Source organism: Dasypus novemcinctus, chromosome 22 (assembly GCF_030445035.2).
Source record: "Dasypus novemcinctus isolate mDasNov1 chromosome 22, mDasNov1.1.hap2, whole genome shotgun sequence".
NCBI lineage: Eukaryota > Metazoa > Chordata > Mammalia > Cingulata > Dasypodidae > Dasypus > Dasypus novemcinctus.
In genome coordinates, this window is record NC_080694.1 from 57,919,853 (window position 1) to 57,934,937 (window position 15,085).

At 45.0% G+C, this 15,085-nt stretch overlaps 1 protein-coding gene across 4 annotated transcripts in view; it reads left to right on the plus strand.

Moving 5' to 3' along the window:
- Positions 1 to 15,085, plus strand: part of CARMIL1 (capping protein regulator and myosin 1 linker 1) — a 312,625-nt gene that overhangs the window by 289,215 nt on the left and 8,325 nt on the right. For all 4 annotated transcript variants that reach the window (XM_058285333.2, XM_058285334.1, XM_058285335.2 and 1 more), the window contains exons 33-36: positions 3,697 to 4,120; positions 9,038 to 9,119; positions 10,160 to 10,372; positions 13,806 to 13,946. In XM_058285333.2, the coding sequence (XP_058141316.1) occupies positions 3,697 to 4,120; positions 9,038 to 9,119; positions 10,160 to 10,372; positions 13,806 to 13,946 (860 nt within the window). The remainder of the gene's footprint in view (positions 1 to 3,696; positions 4,121 to 9,037; positions 9,120 to 10,159; positions 10,373 to 13,805; positions 13,947 to 15,085) is intronic.

Genomic DNA, 15,085 nt, shown 5'->3' on the forward strand with positions numbered 1-15,085 from the left:
ATAAACAGAGCTCAGTGCCAGAGTCCCTCCGGACAGTCTGCTTTCAGGTCTCTCTTTCCCAGATGGAAGGCTGCTCTTCACGAGCAGCACCTGAGCTTCGTTTCCCGTTCGCGTGATGGGAGGTGACACAGCCCTTAGAACGTGGCCTGCCCTCCCTCACGCTCGGGGGAATGGCTCGGGATGGTCCTGGCCTGTCCCCGTGAAAACTGCAGGTACCGCTGCAGCCCTCGTCTTCCTGAACTTTAGAAATTGCTCTTTAGTTAGGGGGGTGGTTTGTGAGCATTTCCCCCAGCCTTATGTGTTCTTTTTCTTTTTTTAAAGATTTATTTATTTTTATTTTATTTCTCTCCCCTTCCCCCCAACCCCCCGCCCTGAGTGTCTGTTCTCTGTGTCCGTTTGCTGCGTGTTCTTCTTTGTCCGCTTCTGTTGTTGTCAGCGGCATGGGAATCTGTGTTTCTTTTTGTTGCCTTATCTTGTTGTGTCATCCTGTTGCGCCATCTTGTTGCATCAGCTCTCCATGTGTGCAGTGCCGTTCCTGGGCAGGCTGCACTTTCTTTCATGCTGGGCGGCTCTCCTTACGGGGCGCACTTCTTGTGCATGGGGCTCCCCTATGCGGGGACACCCCTGCTGGCACAGCACTCCCTGCGCGCATCAGCACTGCATATGGGCCAGCTCCACACGGGTCAAGGAGGCCCGGGGTTTGAACCGTGGACCTCCCATGTGGTAGACGGACGCCCTAACCCCTGGGCCAAGTCCGCTTCCCCTTATATGTTCTTGTCTTCTCCAGTGTGAGTTCTTCTACCTTTAGTGCTACCCTCCTCTTTAATAGAGTCCAGATGAAAGTTGGGCAACTTTTAAGGTGTAAAATCCATTTTCTGCAGATACTGATGTAGGAGATTTCTGTTCAGTGCACAGATAGGTTTCTGTCCAATAACGATGGAATCTACTTAAAGTTGGGTTTTTTTTTCATTTCATTTTGAAATAAAAAAAAATAGCTTTATTGCCAGCTCAATATTTAGAGGGTTAGCCATAGGTAGAGTTATGAAGTACTGTAAAGGATGTCTGAAGAGCAAAGTTATACATACTTAGAGTTTTAAAAGGCAAATGTTCTAAAAGGCATTTTACCAAAAAATAAAAAGTTCCTTGTTTCTTTCCCCACTCCCTATTCCCCAGAGGCAACTAGTGTCACTTGCTTTAGTTGTTTTTATTTGCTTCCCATAATCCTGAGTAGCTTGCTCTTAATTCTCCGTCATGGTTTTCAGATTTAGATGGTCACCATAACTATTGACTCCTTACCATAAAGGAAGACAATCTAGCTCTCAGGTGCTCAGTGCCTGCCACTCTCCAACCATACCTCCCACCCACACTTAAAACGCCCATGCACGCTCTTGCCTTCTCCCCATCTTTTTTATTTATTTATGTCATAATTTTAATTACAATACTTAGTGGTTTCTTTCCTCATTATAACCATGTAAATATTATTCATAGCTGATTATATTTCTTGTCCTATACAACATTTTATTTTCCTTGGAGATAATCATCATCCAGTTTTCCCTTCCTTCGTTTCTGTAATCTTACCACAGATTCATCTCCTAATTGTCCAGTAGAGGTGTACCTCTCTTCTAAGTACATTCGAGTATTTTTGGGTTCTTAGACACAATGTCACTCTGCCCTCTGACCGGCTCCAGTGTGCCCTCCAGGTCCACTGCTCTCCCCTGGCCCTGGGATCTCCCCTACCATCTTCCAGGATTTCCTTCAGCTTGTTCCTGTATTGCTTTCCTATTTCCTTTAACCTAGTTTCCTTCCTCCCTAGTTTACTTCCCGCTCTGGTTGCTTTAGGAGAAAGGGCACATGTGGGTTAACTTCTGAAAACCGCCTGCTTTTCATTTTGATCAATACTGTGCTGGGTATAAAATTCTAAGTTGGAGTCTCTTTTAACTTAGAATTTTGAAAACCTTGCCCTAATATCTTCTAGCTTCCAACGCTGCTATAATAATTCAGACACTGAGTCTTCATCTTTTGTTTGTTGCTCTCCCTCCCTGCCTTCCCTGGAAGTGTTTGGGATCTTCTCTTTGTCCCTGGTGCACTGAACATTTTATAATGATATATAAGCCCTGGAATGTGTTTTTGTTTTTTGTTGTTGGAGTTTTAAGCCAAATTTCTTGGCACTCAGTGAGCCATTTCAATATGGAAATTCACATTCTTTGGCTCTGGAATTGTTCTCGAATTATTCTTTCATAATTTCTTCCCTTCTTTGTTCACTGTACTCTTTTTCTTGAACTTCTGTTAGTCAAATTGATCCATTAATTTTCTTACCTTTTCACTCCTATTTTCTAATAATTTGTCTTCCCCCCCTACTTTCTTAAAGATTTTCTCATTTTATCTTCCAACCATAATTTTACATTTTTGCTGTCCCATTTTAACCTTCTACTTATTTCACGAATGCAGTATTTTTTATCTTTCATGTTGAAATGGAGTGGGAGTCCCGAAGATCTTCTTGGTAGTTTGGGAGTGGGGTTTGTTGCCTGGTGGGCTTGAAGGTAGGATGACTTCCTTGGACAATTTACTTGGAAGGGAGGGTTTCCCTTCAGGATTTTGGTTTTTGGCTTTTTTCTCTTCACTGTGTCAGATTTCCTCAAGAAGGTGTCCTGTCTCAAGATCATAAACCTGGCTGCCATGTTCTGGTGGCCAGAATGAGAGAACGGGGCTGGCAGGCATCACTGCTCTATGGTTTGGAGAGAGGATCTAATGGTTTCAGGAACAGAGCTCCACCAGTCCTCTCTTTAAGCCCCACCTTTTCCTCCACTGCCAGCAGTGTCCCTTGCTTCTCCTTCCTGAGCCAGCACCTGGTCTTGCTTCTGGACCTCCCCTACTGCTGGTTTAGGTCTCCATGTGCTCAGATCTTCAAAGTCAGCTTTCACTCATAACCATTTGGCTGCCAGATTTTGTTGCTTTTGCCTCTCCTCCCCTGTGCCCTTATGTTGTCTAATTTTTTTTAATCCATTGCTCCAATTTTGATGGGGAATTGGGGGAACTAAATGGTGTTCAGTCACCATCTCCGATGGAAAGACAGTTGTTGGTCATCCCTCCCACATAATCCATTTCATTTCATCTTTTCCCCACCCACTTCCCAGGATTTCAGAGGATTCTCCTTCTGGTACCTCTCAACCAAAGCTCACTATCTTTTCATTTTGTTGTCTCTTTCACTGGTATTACATTTAAGGAAGGGTCTAAATCTTTGTTTGGATTGAGCACTAAGAGTGGGATTGCAGATATTATCCAGTTTCTGTGGAAGGATTGTTTGCAGTATATAAAGCTACCTGGTCCTTTAAAGTGTCCTCTAAATTAAACAAGGCAGTCACCCTCCTGTTGCTTCAGTGTAGCCGGTTTAGTTGGAAGTTCTTTTAAGTAGAGAGGCCCTGGATTAGGGCACTTAAAAATAGAAAAACACAGCTCTGCTTTCAGTCCCATCACAGGCATCTTCAGATTCTCACCCTTAATTTCATGTGTGCCTTGGCATCCACATGTGTGGATGTGATGTTGTTCTCCCTTCCTCTTTACTTCCTAGATGCAGTGACTCATCAGCTTGTTGAAACGCTGTATGAGCAGCAATCGCCGTATTTGTAGATCGAATGGTTTCTCTGGGAATGCGTAACAGTAAAACCACCTGCATTTGTGTCTTCGTTTCAATTGCAGGAGATCAAGGGGCTCAGAGTCCCACGAGCTTAATGAAGGGGGAGACGAAAAGAAAAAGCGAGATTCTCGGAAAAGTGGCTTTCTCAATTTAATCAAATCCCGATCCAAATCTGAGCGGCCACCAACTGTCCTGATGACAGATGAACCTTCGTCACCAAAAGGGGTGGTCAGAAGTCCAGCCGTGGACACGACCAGGAAAGACACGAAGCCAGCCGAGCACAATGGCAATTCTGAACGGCTAGAGGAGACCAAAGCTCCTGACTCCCTGGAAGAGAGTCAGGTGGAAGATGTGGGGAAGCTGGAGCGCAGTGACAGCAAGAGCAGCCCACAGGGAGGGCGAAGGTATGGGGTCCAAGTGATGGGCAGTGGTCTGCTGGCAGAGATGAAAGCCAAGCAGGAGAGGAGAGCTGCCTGTGCACAGAAGGTAAGCCAAGGCCTGTATTGATGGTTATCTTTGTGTTCTTGCCTCCACTTGTTTCTTATGGGTAAGAGTGGTACAGAGAGAGCACCTGTTTGTTCAGTAAAAATCCAAACGCAAAAGACTTAATTCTAAAGACTCTGGACCACAGACCATGAAAACATGGCTGTGTTTTCTACTTTGGCACTAAAGTCCCATTCTTCTGGAGAGCCACAGCATTTGAAGGTGGGTCACTGGCTGAGAATTCATGGGTTTTTTTGCACCTGCCCCATTGCCTTCTGTGAGTGTCCCAGAAATACTAGGGAACTCTCCAGGGCAGCTCCAAACCTGGGGAAAGACTGAACCAATTGAATCCAGATTGAGTCCTGAATGTGGCGTGAGATGGGGGAACTGAGAGGCAAAGAAAGATATTTAAACCTCATTCTATAAAGGCAGATTCTGGTTTTCATCTATTTTATAATTTATTTGCCTTTTCAAAACTAAAAATTCCTTGCTATGATCCAGATTTAAAAGGCTAAAGAAAAAAAAGCTAAAGGCGTAATTATAATTAATTGACTACTTGTCCATTGATATAAAACACTTCATAGTGGACTCTATTAATTGCTGAGCATCCCCACAATCAGCGTAGAGGATTATTTATTCTTTAGATCTCTCTTTTAAGTATAAGGCTTTCCTTTTCCTTTCCTTTCCCCCGCTATTTCTCTACTGCTTGAAGGATTGCATCCTGTTGCTCTCACTGAGATGAATATACCCATGGGTAAGCCAGCCTTGGGTCTCTGTGCATTATCCTGACTTCTTTTTCTTTTTTTAAAACTTGCTTCTCCAAAGAAAGGAAAAATCACATCTATTTTATTTGAAGTGTCAGCAAAAAACGGTTTACCTTGATTAATTTTCAGAGTAAATACATAGTAAAGCATACCCCAGGTGTGGTGGGTTGTTTTGTTTTACTTCTAGAATAAATCTTGCATCCCATGTGATTTTACAACTATTCACCCATAGTTCTCTCACGGCACCAGCCTGATACAGGAATTTCCTGGTCACAGAGCCCTCCTAACTCACTCTTTTTTTTTTTTTTTTTTAAGATTTTTATTTTTATTTATTTAATTCCCCTCCCCTACCCTGGTTGTCTGTTTTCGGTGTCTTTTTGCTGCATCTTGTTTCTTTGTCCGCTTCTGTTGTCGTCAGTGGCACAGAAAGTGTGGGCGGCGCCATTCCTCGGCAGGCTGCTCCCTCCTTCGCGCTGGGCGGCTCTCCTTATGGGTGCACTCCTTGCACGTGGGGCTCCCCTACGCGGGGGACACCCCTGCGTGGCACGGCACTCCTTGCGCGCATCAGCACTGCGCATGGGCCAGCTCCACACGGGTCAAGGAGGCCCGGGGCTTGAACCACAGGCCTCCCATGTGGTAGACGGACACCCTAGCCACTGGGCCAAAGTCCGTTTCCCTAACTCACTCTTTATGCCTTAGAGAACTGGCAGGAGGGGGCAGCTGTATACCTGTATTCTGCGCCCTCAACAAGGGAAGTATGATAGCCTTCACTGGTCAAAATTCTGGATAAATACATCTGCAACATCATCGGTGACTCACGCCCAAGGAAATGTTTACATTTTAATCTGTTTTATGGAATAGCACAATGAATGTGCTAGCTACGCTAGCGAGCCCTTTGTTCAATATCTGTTTCCGGTGATGAACCACCTTTTAGTGGGAAGATGAGTGGCGCTAAGAGTGTTTTTTTTCCATTTGCTTTGGAGTTGATACACAAATTGGCTCAAAGTGGCAAAACCCTTATGGTTTAGTGTTTGTAGCTTTTCAAGACTAGACTAATGATCCCCCAGCTCCACCTAGTGTCTATTTAAAAACAACAATCGTAAAAATCCTTAGAACATTCATGCTGGGTATGAATTTTTAAAACTTATCACAGCAATAAATAATAAAGTTTTTTTAAAAATCAGCTTAGTATATTTTACCCTAAAATGCCATGATTGTGTGCTTTTTATTAGTCATGTAATAGTATGTATTAGTTAGCCAAAGGCCTTCTGATGCAAAGTACCAGAAATCTGTTGGCTTTTTAAAAGGTATTTATTTGGGGTAGAAGTTACTGTTAACAAGGCCCTAAAGGGTCCAGCTCAAGGTACAATAAGAGGTACTGCCTCACCAAAATTTGCCATTTGCCAAATGTCGAAGCGAGATGGCGATGTCTGAACGGGTTCAGCCTTCCTCTCTCTTAAGGCTCTGTGAGCCCAGGTTCCAATCTCAGCTGTAGGCTGGAGGGCTTGTTTCTTTCCGGGCTCAGATGCGCTGTTCTCTTCATAAGGTCATCTATAAGCTATCAGGCCAATGGCTAATCTCTCCGGGGCCCCAGGATCAAGCTCTCTCCTCTGCTGCCTCTGAAGAGCTCTCTCTGTTCCCGTGTGTCTGCTCCTGTGTTCTCCTTGTTTGGGTGTCCAGTTATATAGCCCACCAAGGGGGCAGGGACTCAAGCCGGCATGCCCTAATGACGTGGTCGAATCAAAGCCCTAATCTTAATTTAATCAAGTAAACTATAAAGCCTTTGAATTTAAATTAATCAAAGAGTATTGTGCCCAGAGGAACAGACCAGTTTACAAACAGAGTCTATATCTCTTTTTGGAATTTTCATAAATAATATCAAACTGCAATACATCAGCTGTATATCAATATACAGTTGATTTTTTTTAAAAAAAAAGATGGTATCTCTACTCTCGATTAATTCTCTATACATTGTTTACATTTAATACATGTATTTGAAAAATGGAACATGGGAATGAAGATATGGCTTTTATCCCTTATTAACAGACGTATAACAGGCATTAAGTGCTTAGAGGCTATATCTTTTCTTTGGGTACGATCTCACCTGCTTTTTTTTTTCTGCCCCCAGTGCAGGCAAGTGAGGCACCAGAGTACAAAATTTAAGGAGAGCCTCACGCTCAGGTGCCAACCCCGCACTGCATGAGCCTGAGAGCAAGTGTCTCCTTAAATTTTGAGTTCTGGGTGTCTCACTTGGGCCCCCTCTTTCAGGCCCTATGAAGATGTTCTGTGTTGGACTTTTTGCCTGGGTCCAGGACACACATGCTCTGCCTTCTGATAGGCTGTAAAATCCCAGCACCAGGCTTGATGGTCTAGGGCACTGGTCAGGTCCGTCTTCCCAGCAGCTCCAGTGCACGGGTGTACACATCCCTGCTCTCCTGGCTGGGACCTGGTGGCTGCTGACAGTACTGAAGACCTGGTCCCAGGCCCAGTGAGCCGCGGGGCTTCCTCTCCTTGGCATTGTTTCTCACGGCGCTGGCGAGTAACGTGCCTGCGGTAGCCGAGCCACAGTGCCCGTGTGCACCTTTCCTCTTGGAGGCTTACTCAGCTCCCTGAGCTAGGGAGGGTGGAACTTCTGCAGTCGGACCGAGCGTGCCTCAGTGTTCCTGCAATGGGTGTGCTCCTTCTTTAGAGCCGTCACTCCTGGGGGGGTCGTGACAGATCGGTAAACCCAGTCCATGCGTCGGATCTCAACTGCGTTTGAAATAATCCCTCCCATAGCATCAAAACCAACGTCGAGCTAGGACTCCTCAGGACGTGTGTGCTTTTAGGCTGGCCGCAAGCCCAGCATGAGCAGGAACCAACAGCCACCCCAAGGCTGGGCTGCCGCGCCAGCATCATCGTGCCTTCTGGTGCACCTGCCCGCCTCGTTTTGAGTTTTAGGCAGAAGTAGACGTGGGGCATATTCAGCAAGCACCTGGCTTTTCAGTTCATGCTTTTTGGGGTCTAAATGCATCACGCTAATGTGGGTTTTCTGCACCTGTCTCATCCAGGGGGTGGAGGGTTTGCTGATTCTGAGCTTGGGCAGTTGCAGCTCTTACCCTGAGACGAGTAGCATTTCACTTACCTGGCCTTTGCTATCACAAACCCCTCCCTCTTGTAGATTTTATTTTTAATTCATGCCATCCCAAAGCCTGCTTCTCTGTAGTTGGCCTTCTGAAAAATAGATCAGTGTCCGGTGGTGCTATCTCGTTTTTCTTTTTTTTTTTTTTAAAGGAAGAAGCAATCTTTTATTTATTTTTTTACCTTTCTCCACCACCCCCCCACTTGTCTGCTCTCTCTGTCCATTCACTGTGTGTTCTTCTATGTCTGCTTGTATTCTTTTAGTGGCACCAGGAATCTGTGTCTCTCTTTGTTGCGTCATCTTGCTGCGTCAGCTCTCCATGTATGGGGGTGCCACGCTGGGCAGGCTGCACTTTTATCGCGCTGGGCGTCTCTATACGGGGCGCACTCCTTACGCGTGGGGCTCCCCTATGCGGGGGACATCCCTGCGTGGCATGGCCCTCCTTGTGCACATCAGCACTACATGTGAGCCAGCTCACCACACAGGTCAGGAGGCCCTGGGTGTGAACCCTGGACCTCCCATGTGGTAGGTGGACACTATCTGTTGAGCCAAATTCACTTCCCCTGTGGTGCAATCTCAGTGCAAGGATGTCCTACTTATTTCAACCCCCCTTTTGACTGTTTTACTCCTTGAGATTGGAAAGGTTTCCACTGCCTTTAAAACTTGAGTTTTGGAAACTAAAACCTAGAGAGGACCTGGAAGATCTGTAGAGCTTGAGTGGCCCCACTGCTGGCCTGGGAGGCATGGAGCATCATAGGCTCCAGACCCTCCCGAGTCTTCAGCAAGAAAGGCAGGCGATGCCACCAAGCCCCTCGGCTGCCCACATCTGAACCGGCCACGCCTTCAGACCCCAGACATTTCTCACAGCTTTGTCCCAGCAGGAAGTCTCAGGGAGGCAGAGGAGTCAGACAGTCATGAGCGGGTGGGGTCAAGGAGCCCGAATTTGTTGTCATTTATTTTCTGCTTTTTTTTATCCCTTACACATTAAATAAATGTACATTTCTTTGGGGGGGGGGTATTGCTTGAATTTTCTAGAAGCTTGGGAATGACGCTGCCTCTCAGGAGCCTTCTAGCCTATCCTCGAACAGTATAGAACGGTTGGAAGGAAGTGGGACAGGTAAGTAAGCCATTGGCTGTCACCCCCTGAGGAAGCACACTTACCTTCTGGTTCCAAGAGCCACAGGTGATGGAAAGAAGAATCAGGGCGGGAGGCAAGAATCTTGTTCCCAGATGTCATCTGCAAAAACACCTCTTTTCACCTCACCCAGTTCCACTTGGACAGGGTGCCTTTACCAATTTCCCAAATAGGGGAAATTCTGATTACTTTTTCATTCAGACTAATGCCCAAATCTTGTTGCCTTTTAGGCTTAAAATAAAAGGTAAGAGACATGGCTCTTGTTTTTAACAATCAGCCATGCATGTATGTGGACAAGAGCTCTTTTGTTCAATATGAGGGAATCTTCTTCCCTTTTAGCTTGAGCATCAGAGGACATGTCCTTTGGTGCTCTGACTTCAGGTGGAGCAAAAGAATCAGATCCTTTAAATGGAAGGTGTTGGGGGAGTGACTTGTAAATTGCATTTTAGGAGCCTCGTTTTGCTCTTTGAACATTTTCATGCCTTAGCTTTAAGTGTATTCATGCAGAAAGCATTGGACTGTAAATCAAATTTAGCCAGCTTATTTTTACCAGTGGTCTGGTGAATTTAAGGGAGAGATGGGGCTGGAATGGCATTTCTAGAGCCATTCTCGCCCCTGCTGGGGACCTGCAGCCAGAGCCCTATCTGATGACTGTCCAGAATTGGGGTGCTGCAGTTGGTTTTGCCCAGATCTGGTTCCTGATCCAAGAAAGACCTTCAAATGCATTCAGCACTCCTGTTCTCCTTGTATAACGTCATGGAGCTGGTTGGTTACATGTGAGTGTTGTCATCTGGGCAGAGTTAGGCTTTCGGGATAGCATTGTTGTCAAGTTCCTCACTTTTATGCAGAGAACTTGTCTCCCTCCAGCACATGTTGATTCTGCTCTGAAATAGCTAGGTTAAGGAATGACAGTAAATGATCAAAAAATCATGTACTAGGCTTTGCCGAACTCCAAATTGTTGGTCTCTTTGACTTCTGATTTTTAAAGTTGAGTGTGCTTGTCTTGCCCATTTTTATTTTAGTGCCTAAACCACACCCAGGTCTTCCAGAGAACCGCTTTGGTTTGGCAACACCAGAGAAGAATGCGAAAGCAGAACCCAAAGCGGACACGGGCTCCAGGTCTTGGAGCTCTTCCAGCACACCCACCAGCCCAAAGCCCCTCCTTCAGTCGCCCAAACCCAGCCTGGCAGCACGGCCCACCATCCCGCAGAAACCGAGAACCGCCTCGCGGCCTGGTAAGGGTGTCGCACGGTGACCAGGTGGCTTCCCGGAGCTGGGGGATCGAGACTCCACTGAGGGTTGCAAGGTGGACATGTGTGTGGGGGGGTGGGATTCTGCAGGAGGGGACGTGAGAACCCTGCCAGAGCTGTGAAGGCGACGGGGTGAGAGCTTGCTTTATTCAACGTGGCGCCCACTGTCTGCAAACGTGGGGATTGTGAGGCTGTCCTTGCTTTCAGGGCCATGGTGGGGGGGTGGGGAGGGTGGGAAAGTCGATCTTGGGTCATGTTGGCCCAGCCTCAGTGCTGGATTCGGGCTCTGAAATCTGTCTTCAGGGTGTGCAGGTCCTTTGAAAGGCTGCAATTTGAAGATCGGGTCACGGATGAGGAAACTTAAGTTTCTCTTTTTTTTTTTGCCCCGTATTTTTTGGAATATCAACAGTTTAGAACAGGGCTTGGAAAAATTTGGGCCTCTTTTTGTAAATAAAGTTGGATTGGAATGGGGCCACACCCATTTGTATATGTATTGTCTTTGGGAGCTGTAGCTCTTGGAAGACAGAATTGAAGTTGCAGTAGAGACCCTATTTCCTGCAAAGGCTTTTTTAACTTTCTATAAGGACATTTTATAAGTCTATATAAAAGTGGACTGGGTAGTCGTGAATGGCCATATCAGTTCTTCATCCCTGTGCTTAATTCTGACATGAGAATTTGGCAAATAGAGGTAGAGATACATAGTCAGATTGGGCTCATCATCATCATCGTGTATTAGTTTGCCAGGGCTGCTATGACAAATACCACAGAACTGGTTTGTTTAAACAACAGGAATTCATTGTCATGGTTTTGAGGGCTAGATGTCCAAAATCGAGGTCTTGACAGGCCATGCCTTCTCCAGAGTCTACTGCATTCTGCTTCCTGGCAGTCAGTCTGTGCCTCTGTCTCATGCTGGTCTCCTCCAGTCTCCTTATTGGGCTTCCACAAATATGGCGTTCAATTTCCTCTGCTTCTAAGGTCTCCGTCACATTGGATTAGGACCCCCTGATTCAGTTTACCGATGACATCTTCCAAGATGTGTTTACAAATGAGTCCACACCCATAGAACGGGTTTGGAACTTGAACCTGTTTTTGTGGGAGCCGTGATTCAATCTACCACCTAATAATATTAGCTGGTCTTAACTGAGTCAGCTTGGCACAGAGTAAAATCACCATCATGGCCCCATTTTACACATGAGGAAACAAGGTCAGAGGTCCTAGGTTTACCAACTCAGGCAGCTGGCAAGTGGCAGCCAGACAGTAAGGCACCACAGCTGTGGTGCCCACTCTGCTTCCCTACCTCTCCCCAACGGGCACGTGTATTTATAAGGTAGGGTGCACGGGGCATGCCCACCAGTAAGCAGACAGTTTGAGTAAGATGAGAAATAAAGGTAGTATTCCTTGTGCCCATGCTTATTCCACTTCTGGGTCTCTCCCATTTTCTCTCATACGTTCCTTTCATTCCCCCAGCAGCCAGGCTGGTTGACATTCCCTAGTTCTCATAGCCCATTGGCTGCTCTAGAAATTAGTGCACAGATTCCAGAGAGAGGCCACAAAGAGGGGTCACCTCAGAAAACTGAAGCAAATCACTTAGGACGTGGTCCAAATTCTTAGTGATTCTACTTAATCTTTTTTTCACAAACCAAGCTGAAAGTTCTTCTTGATGGGTGTACTAGGGTTCTCTAGGGAAGCAGAACTGAAAGGAAAGAGATATCTAGTAAATACCGTGAGATATTTTTTATAGGAATTGGCTCATTTAACTGTGGGGATGGACAAGTCCAAATTCCGTAGGGCAGGCCACAAACAGGGAACTGCGATGAAGGTTTTGATGAATTCCGCAGGAGAAGTCCACTGGCTGAAGTAGGGGTGGAAATTCTTCCTTCTGAGTGCTGCAGTCGTCACTTCGCCTTTTAAGGCTTTCAACTGAGTAGAGGAGACTTTTTTTATTGCTGAAGGCAGTCTCCTCAGTTGATTGTAATGTAATCAGCCAATGATTTAAATCCACAAAATAGCCTCACAGTAACAATCAGACCAGTGTTGGTTTGACCCAACAACTGGATACCATAACCTGGCCCAGTTGACTGTACTTAACTATCACAATGGGGAGTATAAAAATTTCTTGTTGTAAACAGTATAGCTTCTGAAGGGAAGGGGTAGAGAGACTATTGACAAAGACAGTAGTGTAATTTTTAAAAAGAAAGAAAAAGCAAATGACTACTCAAAAGGAGGCTCACTGCTTTCATTGTCGGTGAGCCATGTCTCTAACACGAAGAGAGAAAACAGCTCATAAAATGAACCTACCCTAGTTTATAGAGTATTTTGGCTCCTATACTGTAAGTCTTGAATGTAAAACTAGTCGGATTTCCAATATTCTGCTATAAGAAGCTTTTATTTTAGTTTATTTACTAAATGTGTCCATTTATTTCTTAGTACTCAGTGTATAGAAAATGATGTTAACAAACTAGTATTTTTATAGAACTTGAGAGTTCACTGGCATTACCAGATATACCATCTCAGTTCTGCAGCAGTTCTCAGCAATAGTGAAGGTGGGAAGCGCCAGTGCCTTCAGTGTCTTGATCATCCCTGCTTAGGTGGTGAAGCAAAGGGGAAACCTGGAGTGAAAGTGTGAGGCTGAAGGGAACCTGGCTGTGGGCTGTGTTTTACACAACACACATATATACTCACACCCATACATGTGTACACACATGCACAGAGCTGAGAAATAACTTGCTGGTAAGAGAGCAGAGAAAATGAACTTTTTATTTAAAGGAGCATAATTTAGTTCATCCTTTTAGTTAGAGTGAAAAAGCACTGGTTTTGGAATTTGAAAAAACTAGAGTCCTGGCCCTAGCTTTATTTTCACCATCTTTTTTTTAGCTTAGCAGGTCATTTAATCAGTTCATTTGCACAGTGATCACGCAAGTCCTTTGTGGTTCTAAGAGTCTACCACAATTCCAGGTTATTCTTAATGATCATGGTATGTATGTTAATACACACATACATACATACCTGCACATTTTTATGGACGTATATATTGTGACCACTGTATTAGATTTGACAGCACCTAAAGGGAATGGTTTTAAATTCTATTTTTTTTTAAACTAAAAAGCCATTTTGTTTGAGGCAGAAGGAAATTTGGTTGACCTACAGATCTAATTTGCAAAGATTAATTCATTGAAATTCTGTGACTGCAGGATAGACACACATCTGTGCTGTTTTACCCTTTAGTGAGTATTAATTATGTCTCTCTCTATTATTTGTGGATGTTACTTCACTAAGCAGAAACATGATGCTAATTTGCGACCAGAAAAATTCTGTGATGACTTTTTCTTATTAGTGATTTGTATTTAAATTAACCTGGCTTATGCTGTTGGAATCCAGTCTGTCGAACAGTTTGATTCACATGTTTGTGTCTCCGTAGAGGACATCCCAGATTCTCCATCTGGCCCTAGTTCTCCTAAAGTTGCTCTTCTTCCACCTATCCTGAAAAAAGTTCCTTCAGAGAAGGAGAGAGATGGCCAGAGCAGCCCTCAGCCCAGTCCCAGGACATTTTCCCAGGAAGGTAAGAAATTTCTTCTCTGGGCTGGTTCTCCCCAAGGAGGGTCATTTCAAAAGAAAAATAATTATCCCTGTACTTCAGTGTTGTCTCAGCTTTGGCCTAAGTCAGTAGCCCTTGGAGGCAGAGTAGTTTCTTAGCTCAGAACTCAGCTCAAGCCTATTGACAGCGCTGGATCTTCATGAAGCACCAAATACAGAGCTGAAAAGCAGAGCTGAGGCTTTCAGCCCAAAGGTCTGACTGACATCTTTGTGAGTCATTACTAGGTGCTCCGGAACTGGCTCCTTGTATATTAGGAGCACCTTAAAAGTTGTTTTGTGGCTCACTTGATGTGTCCTGTAGGTTTCTAGGTCCTGTTCTTTCTAAGAAAAGCTTGTGGTAAATGACGGTTGCTATGGCTCAGGAACAGCCTGCCCAGGCCCCAGAGACCATGTGGCCTGTTGTGCTTGCTCCCTCATTCTCAGAAGCACATTACCTGCATGAATGCTTCTCATTTGCTGGAGCAGGAGTAAAGCAAGATAACCTGATGACATGAATGTCCTTTCCTACAATCAGATCTGGTTGTCCTCCATGGGGGCTGTGTGGCTTCAGCATGCCTGCCGTTTCTTTTACCTACCTCCTCCATTCTTTTATCTACACAATTGACTTTTGGGTCTATCCTAAGTAAAGTGAATGCTGCCTCTAAGCCCCTCCTATCAAGAAATCCTAGGACCGCACAAGTCATCACCCATGTGCAGGGGGCTTTCATCATGTTTTCGGGTTGCTTTGTTTTTAGATTTATTTGCTATCTTAGAATATTTTGATCTCTCTGACTCTCACATCTTCCTCCATTAGCCTATTTTTTTTCTTTTATTGTTAACAGTAGTCTTGGATTGAAGGTGTTTCTGAGTACTCTCTTTATGGCTTGAGATCCTAATAAAAAGAAAATAACACTGCCTGCTTTCTCATACCCATTCTGCAGATTAATTTGTTGGGTACAAGCTTTATTTGCCTATTGGCTATACCAGGGTTGTGACCAGAGCTAGAAAAGGACTTTCCTCAAACAGGGAAGCAAAATCTTCAAAGATACTGGCACCTCTAGGCATTTCACAGGGAGTAAATGAACAGAGGGTTCAATAGTGTAGCTCCCGCCTTTGGAAGTCTTG